At 45.0% G+C, this 8,623-nt stretch overlaps 1 protein-coding gene across 2 annotated transcripts in view; it reads right to left on the reverse strand.

The window, feature by feature from the left end:
• Positions 1–7,553, reverse strand: part of LOC147013593 (ceruloplasmin-like) — a 91,834-nt gene extending 84,281 nt beyond the window's left edge. For both annotated transcript variants that reach the window (XR_015051382.1, XM_085855522.1), the window contains exons 1-2: positions 7,225–7,553; positions 4,847–5,091 (exon numbers count right to left, since the gene is read on the reverse strand). Coding sequence is in view for 1 of the 2 variants with exons in the window: in XM_085855522.1 (XP_085711648.1) it covers positions 4,847–5,091; positions 7,225–7,379 (400 nt within the window). In the remaining variant the exon portion in view is untranslated. The remainder of the gene's footprint in view (positions 1–4,846; positions 5,092–7,224) is intronic.
• Between the last annotated feature and the right edge of the window lie 1,070 nt (positions 7,554–8,623).

Raw genomic sequence — 8,623 nt, forward strand, 5'->3', positions numbered from 1 at the left:
CCAGAACGCTACCTTGAGGAACTCCAGCCTGCACAGGAAGAGGGGATGAAAGAACTCCATTTAGGGCCACACGTTGACTGCGACAGGAGAGGAAGTCTGCGAGCCATGAGTGGAGATGGCCTTGAATACCATGGGAAGAGAGTTTGGTGAGTAGGGCAGGGTGCCAGACTGTGTCAAAAGCACGTGATATGTCCAGGGATACGGCTCGGATTTCCTGTCTGGCATTGAGGACCTCCATCCATTGATGGGAGAGCAGTAGCAGCATATCCAGGGTAGAGGGACCTGGTCTGAAACCAAATTGATGATTGGAAATCAAGCCATTGGAGAAGAGGAAGGATTTCATGTCTGAAGCGATGATGGATTCCATAACCTTGCTGATGATTGGGAGAAGGCTGATTGGTCTGTAGTTACAGGGATCTGTTTTTGCACCTTTTTTATGCAGGGCAGTGATGTTAGCAGATTTCCAAGCAGATGGCAGATGACCTTGGGCAAATGAGAGGGTGAATAGAACAGAGAGAGGGTGAGCAAGAGCAGAAGAGCAGGCTTTGAGGACACGTGGGCTGATGCCGTCTGGACCGGTTGCAGAATCTGACTCGAGGTTTGAAAGCAAGCTCTCCACCTTGTCAGGAGAAAAGGATACAGAGTCCAGGGACAGTTGGGTGCGACTGGGTAAAGTGGGTAGAGATAGTGATGGGTTTGGGACACAAGATTTAGCTGCAAACACCGAGTTTAGACATTCAGCTTTATCACGTGTGGAATCAGCAGTGCGGCCATTTGAGGTAAGGGAGGGGATGGAGGGGGAACATACACCAGAAACAGATTTGATTAAACGCCACCAGGATTTTGAGGAGGGAGAGAGGTTTGAGAGTTCAGACTTGAGATGAGAAAGATGTTGTTTTCTGGCTCTCCTGAGGGTAGATACACACTTGTTCCGAGCTTTGTGGAAAGAACTGAGATTGCCCTCAGTTGGGTTTGCTTTCCATGAGGCAAAGGCAAGTTGTTTCAGGACAACTGCCTCGCCACAAGCTTCAGTAAACCAAGGGCGGGAGGAAGGGTAAGACAACTGAACACGAGAGGGGATAAATCTGTGCATGAGGGAGAGCAAGTTTCTTTGAAAGAATTCCCAGGATGAGTTGATGTTTGAGAAAGTAGTGATAGGAGACCAGTCTGTAAGTTTGATGGCTGCTCGGAGACCCTGCCAGTCGGCTTGAGTGAAATGCCAGACTCGACAACGGTGAGGTGGTTCTCTGATAACAGCCAGAGAGATGTCCACTTTAACAAGGACGTGGTCAGAAGAACCAATTGGAGCGAAGGAAGAGCAGCAGATATTGTCAGGGAAATTTGTCAAAATCAGATCCAGAAGAGATGGAGTGATGAGATGGAGGGTAGACACACACTTCTTCCGAGCTTTGTGGAAGGAACTGAGATTGCCTTCGGTTGGATTTGCCTTCCATGAGGTTAAGGCAAGTTGTTTCAGGAAAACAGCCTCACCAGAAGCTTCTGTGTACCATATTGGAAGGGTAGGACAACTGAAGATGAGATGGGATAAAGAGTGCATGAGAGAGAGCAAAATTCTTTGAAATAATTCCCAGGATGAGTTGATGTCGGAGAAAGTAGAAATGGGAGACCAGCCTCGAAGTTTGATGGCTGCTCGAAGACCCTGCCAGTAGCCCTCAGTGAAGTGACAATCTCATCAGCGCTGTGGTGGTTCACAAATAAGAGTCGGATAGATAACCACTTTAACAAGCATATGGTCAAACGAACCAATTGGAGCAGAAGACAAACAGCAGACATTTTCAGGGAAATTGGTCAAAATCAAATCCAAAAGATCCAGGTTGGGAAGTTGAGACAGATTGAGTCAGTCCCAATGAGTCGCAGAAGTCCTTTGCTGCAGTGCCATGACAGGTGAGAGAGGTACCCACATCCAGCCAAATGGCATGATGGCAATTGAAGCCACCACATATGAGGAAGAGAGAGTTGAGATGAGAGGATAGAAGTTGGTCCATGTTTTCAGAGAGCGAGATGTAAATGGAGTCATCACTGTTTGGTGGACGGTACAACACACATATAAAAATGAGGTGGGGGTGGAGGGCAAGCTATAGCCAGAAGTATTCCTGGAGGTGTGGAGGAGTGAGCGTAGTACATGGAGAGTGAGGAATAGAGTCTTTGATTAAGACAGCAAATCCGTCGCCATGACAAGGCTCAGGCAGATCACCCTGGAGGAGGGGCTTGGGAGAGAAAATCAGGAGTCAGAGACATCTTGAAGGAGGAAAATTTCTGTTAAGTAGATTACGTCTGGTTTTTCAGTGGCATGATCATGGAAGGATCTGTCAGGTGAGAGCGAAGGTCTTGGATGTTTGAGATCCACACTGTTAAGGAAGAGGGAGGGGAGGAGGCTTTTGGTGCAGGGGATGGGAGGAGGAGTGTCGTGTGAGGGAGGAGAGGTGGAGGTAGTCAGAGTTGTTGACAGTTGATGACAGATTGTAGAAGAGCTAGGGGAGATGGTCGGATGGGGAGGATGACAAAGGGCTAGGTCGTGAAGGGATGAATAGCAGTGGGGAGTAATAAGAGAGAGAGCAAAGAGAAGTGTGACATTGGAGGAGGTGGAGGAATGAGCTGGAAGAGAGAGGTGGGGGGAAGGAGGCAGCTTTGTGGATGTGAAGGGGGGGGGCAGCTTTGAGAAGGAGAAGTGAGGGTCGAGATTTGAAAGGGAGGGGTGAGGGGGAAGAAGTGAGGGGAAGAATTGAGGGAGAAAGGTGTGGGGGAAGCTTTTGAGAAAGGTGAGGGGGAAGAGAGAGAAGTTTGCTTTGAAGAGGGAGGAGCGGTTGATTTGTGAGGGAGGAGTGAGAGGGTAGCTTTGAGGGAGAGGAGAGATGATGAGAGCAGGAAGACCACATCGAAAGTAGCATCACGTAGCATGTAGGAAGAGGGAGAAGGGAGGGGTTGAGAGAGGGGAAGGATAAAACTGGGGAGAGGTATTGTGGAGATGGGAGCGGGTGGGGGAGGAACAAGATGTGAGGGGGTGGGTAGAGTGGGGGATGTGATGAGAGGAAAGAGAGAACATGATGGAGATATTGAGCAGTGTGCTGAATGAGTGAGACATTTGAAAACCATAAAGTTTGGGATTTCAGAGGGGGAACTGTTAGTAAGGCAGAGGATAGTGTAGAGATGCTGAGATGGGGGGCTGTTAGGCTTCGGGTAAATTTTTTCTGTTGACCTCCATTTGTTCTGGTTCCCGGGGGGAGGCATCAAGTGTTTCGTGTTGGTGTCCGTGGTGTCCTAATTTTTAAAGAACAGTCTTTCCTTTATTTAAATTTTCAATTATTTCATTAAAAAAAAATACTGTATTTAATTTTTCCCAATTTGAATTATTTATTTTTTAATTTTCACTTATTTCATTTTTCAATCATTTAATTGTTTATTTATTTAATATTCATTTCAAAAAATTTAATTTTATAATTTTTTTCCCCAATTTTCAGTTATTGGGTCGCCGAAATAGGTGACCCTTATTGTCGGTAATTCTGTCTGTTTGTTTGGATGTTTGTTCGTTTGTCATCAGCATAATTGGTAGTAAACGTGGGCAGATTTTGACCAAACTCGGGTGGTAGGTACATCTTATGACCTAGTGCTTTGGAAATTGTGATGGTTGCTTGGGACACTGGTTCCCTCGCAACAACCGAAAAACCTTCAAAATCGGTACCGTTCACGTGAAATCAATTCTGAAAGCCATTATCCCACGTAGGGTTATGAAATTTTGCACGAATGATCTACAGGTGATGCTCTATCAAATATATTCTGGTTTTTGTGATATATGGAATACTTTACCCGCAGTGCCCCCTACAATTAGGGTATGCGCGAAAATTGAAGGCCCCCTAGCGACCAGGTGAGTGCATCGATATGAATGAAACTTTGCAGGTTCATGGTACTCAATGAGTACTACAACTTTGCCTCAGAACATATTGACCGATTTCGCTTAGTTCAGGGGTCAAAGGTGAATTAGCACAAAAATCGATAATATGCGAGAGCTGGAGGTGCCTTCGTGCCAAATACTACTCCTCCTGGGGTTATGGTCGGATGGTCATGAAAATTCACACTAATCGTCTGGAATACATTGTGCACAAACGCTCGAGCCGGGTTTTCGATTGAGATCTTAGTTCACCCACAGCACCCCCTCAAACTTTGGGGATTTCCGATTTCAAACCGCATTTTCGGTACTTTTCATTCAAATGGATATCGAGTAGTTATCAGTAGATGAAACTCGACGAAATTTGATATGCATAATCTTAAGGTGATTCCCTATCCGCTATATGACATCCATTTTGCTCTATATCTTATAGTTTCCATGCTCGGCGACCCATCGCCGCCTACCGGCTTGTTTAAATATTTGTCAATTCTTTCATTTTTCAATCACTTGATTTTCTAATTATATAATTCTGGTTTGGTGGGTGGGGAGGATGCAATGACAAAGGAGGCATTAAGTGTTTGGCCTTGGTGTCCGTGGTGTCCCGCTTTTCGAAAAAAAGAAAAACCAAACACATTTGTTTTCATTTTGGAGCAAAATTTCAAGTGCTACCAATTGGTCAATATTAGGAGTTTGCTATCCTGAGAACAATCAGCAATCTCCAATCACAGTGAAGGAAACGTAGGGATGACAGTTTATAGCTAGTTCAGGAATCAAACCCAGGCTCCACAACTTAGAGGTTAGTGTGCTCATCTCGGTCATCTTGCCATAATAATTATATATATATATATATATATATATATATATATTTATAAATAAATATACAAATATATATGATTCCTAAAAGGTACTTCAAATTGAACCCAAGGGCTGTGATTGCAGTACCCTCAGAGTCCTTGAGGTAGAACACTCCATGGGGGTGCATGGTGTATGGACGGGAAGCAAAGTTCTTGAGGTGCACTTTAATTTCATCACCAACTTCTGAGATAATAATTGGACCCACGAAACCAAGCCAGGAAGGCTTTGGGAGTGTCTTGCTGTATGTGTCGTCCTCGTAACGCACGTAAATGGCCTTGCGGTACACCTGTCCGATTGTGTTTGCGTCTTGGGTAATGAAAACCGGCGCCTCCCTGCACCGCACAGCCACAAAAACAGTCAAAGACCATGAACCACAAACGGTAATTAAAACCGCTCACTTTACACAAAGCTTGGATCAAGAGATTTAGCCACAAACAGATCCATAATTATTAGATTCAAATGTACAAAAACAAGCACCAGAAAGCTCATCCCACTTGCAGTGTCCAGGATCCCAGTTCAGTGACTAAGTTTACCGAACCTTCACTTTCTCTTCTTAATTATATGAGGATAATGAAGAAAAACACAGTCGAGTCCTGGGATGTGTTCAGTTACCAAGCAGCTAACCAAGCCAGCCATACCTTATCAACAGTTTTGAATGGAGTGCTTGCTTGATTGCTTAAGCTACTTGGGCAGCGCTCAACAAGAAACTTGGTAACTGAACACAACCATGGTATAAGGAACACTTGTAACAATTTTCATTATAACTACTTAACTAGCATACAAGACCAGTCGCTAAGGCAGATTTCATCAAGAAAGCAAGTTATACTTCACAAATACATTGTGTCTATCTGTGAGTCTCAATGAGGATGCAAAATGAAGTGAAACATGAAAAAATGATCTTATATTTAAACACGTAGTAGTTGTTGTTGTTTCAAATTGTACTACAATATTATATATTTTTACATTGCTTTGAGAAGTATGACTAAATTAGCAAATACCACCTGTCACTTCACTGACGGTAATACTAAAGGGAGGAGGAGGGAGAAAAAGAGGGGGAAAGAGGGAGAGAGTGGTGGGGGAGAGAGAGAGGGGAAGAGTGGAGAGGTGGAGGGGAAAGGAGAGAGTAGGGGGGGGGTGAGCGAGGAGGGTTGGAGGAGCGAAGAGGGGTGGGGGAAGGGATGACAGTGCGAGGTCAGATGAAGGGAAGGCAGACGTGCGGTAGAGTGTCAATTACGATTCATACTGTTTCATCAAAATGATTCTGCATAGAATAACAGTGAAGATGGAAACAAACTCCCGTCTGGAGACAAACTCCTGTCCGGACAAGTCCAGAGACAAACTCCTGTCCGGACAAGTCCAGAGCCAAACTCCTGTCCAGACATAAATACTGTTGTGGGGCCGGGCCTCGGTGGCGAGAACGACCGCTAGATGTAGCAGTAGAGTCGGCTCCACCGAACACCCGGAATTTAGGTCGTACCTTGAAAATCCGAAAGTACGGGTCCCTTACAGGACCATGAATCGCAAATAATCCGGCCGCGTGGAGAAGGGTTAATTGCCAACTTCAATATACCTAAGTATCCACGCGGCAAAGCTCCTGGGGAATTCACACCCTCGGCAGGCCTCGAGCGGAACGAGCCGTTACCGTGCTCGAACCGTGCGTAACCTGAGCGGATGGTTACCGAGGCCCGTTGGTCCAAATGTACAACTACGTTGTCATGGAGATGTCATGTCATGTTAAAATGTCATAGAGATGAAAGTAAATACCAATGGATTTGTTTTTTTTTTTATGCTGTGAACAAAGTTTGGTCCATCACAGGTGATCAAGGTTGTGGCCAAACTTCATCGACATTGTTTGTGTGGTTTCGGAAAAGAGGTTACAAGTGTTTGTGGATGGACGGACGGACGGACTAATGACATGCCATCCTATAAGGTCCCTGGAAGTAGGTGTCAGATGAGCTAAAATGTGACCCTAACCCCACCTGGTATTAATTAAACAGCCAAACAAGACCTTGAACTCAAGACCTGGGGATGTTAAGCCAGCTACCGAACCATTAATATCCGACTTCCCCCACCATGGTCTCTCACGTGGACGTTATTTCATGGTACCTGACGAAAAGGGTATGCCACTGCGCATCGGTGCCCTGGCCAAGTTCTAACTGTGTACCCTTCTTGGTAAATTCTCAATGGTCTTCGTGGGCCATCAGAGCGAAATTGAAGTCATAACAATAGCACCATCTCCAGGAACCATTTGTTGTGTAAGATTATGCCGTTCTTCACAATCAAGCCAAGTGATACCATCAAGCATTGAAACCAACAAACACTGTATCTCAAGAAAACCAGAACATCTCACCCTGCAGTGTTCACAGGGGTTTGATCATTGCAAACATGTGAAGGTAAAAAACGAAACAATCAAAGAACGAATCACAGAACCACCACCGACCGTCTCATGACTCAACGAAACTCACGGGTCCTCATGCAGCGTCGTTCCGGTTATGAGGTTCTTTTGGCTGGGCGCATAGTCCCAATCGACCTCATGGATCCCCATGTAGACATGGCGACGCGATGCAGAGATCATCGCTGGGAAGATCACGCACAAGGCAAGGCAGCGTCCAAGAGCCATCGTGGTGACCCCAGGTCTCACACTTCGGTCTTCCTCTTATTTTATTCGTTATTCTTTCAGCTTCTGTACCACATTAGTCCACTTCTTCCGCTAGGTACTTGTGCCTCGCTCTTTCGATCCACTCCCCGTTCAGCGGACAGGCGGTGATGATGTCCAGCCAGGGCAATGCCATGGAACCCCACGCCCAATTATATCTGCTTTGCCATGCTTGCGCAATTTGGGGATTTCACATGTTTGTTTGAAATGGCCAACTCATCTCCAAAGCTGTTACGTTGTGTGTGTGTGTGTGTGTGTGTGTGTGTGTGTGTGTGTGTGTGTGTGTGTGTGTGTGTGTGTGTGTGTGTGTGTGTGTGTGTGTCCTTGATTGTTATCTCGATAATTCAGGTTTCAGAAGGTGGAACAGAGTCCTCCCAGGACTCGGAGTATCCACCTTTGTTTCGATGAAGGATTGTGATTCATGGTCCAAGTTGTGAAAGTCGTGTTGTTCTCAGAGTTTTTGTCCCGAGGGCTCTTTTTTCAGGATCGTCACTGCGTCCCAGACAGCCTCCAACTGTAGATCGTTTGTGGTTATGTTCCCAGGGATGGTTTGTCGGATCTTTGTGAGGTTATTCTTCATCATTCCCGTTGCTCCAATTAATTATCGCTGGGACAATGTTGGTGTTCTTCAGCTTCCAGGATCTTTTCACTTAATTCTTGAGGTTTTGATATTTGGTAATTTTCTCGATTTCTGTGTTATTTCGACCAAAACGACTCGGTACTGAAACCTTAATTAACAATACCTTCTTTAACCTCTGCCATCGACGATCGGAGGTTACTGTTTTCACCCCTTTCTTTTTGTTTGTTTGTTTGTTTGTGAACAGTATTACGGAAAAACTCCTCGACGGATTTCAACGAAACTTTGTGGGGGGGTTAGGTATGGTCCAAGGATCATGCGATTAGATTTTGGACTTGGTCCCCCCCCCAAAAAAAAATTGTTAGAGAATTTTTTTTATTTTGCATTTCTACATGTTTTAAGCGATTTCCAACCCCCCCCAAAAAAAATTGAGAAATATTTTTGCACTTCTACATGTTTTAAGTGATTTCCAACCCCCCCCAAAAAAAATTGTTACCGCCCCCCCAAAAAATTGTTAGAGAAAATTTTTTTTTGCATTTCTCCATGTTTTAAGTGATTTCCAACCCCCAAAAATTTAGAGAATTTTTTTTTGCATTTCTACATGTTTTAAGTGATTTACAACCCCCCCCCA

The sequence above is a fragment of the Eptatretus burgeri genome, chromosome 14 (assembly GCF_056783735.1).
Source record: "Eptatretus burgeri isolate ZD-2024b chromosome 14, Ebu_testis_v1, whole genome shotgun sequence".
NCBI lineage: Eukaryota > Metazoa > Chordata > Myxini > Myxiniformes > Myxinidae > Eptatretus > Eptatretus burgeri.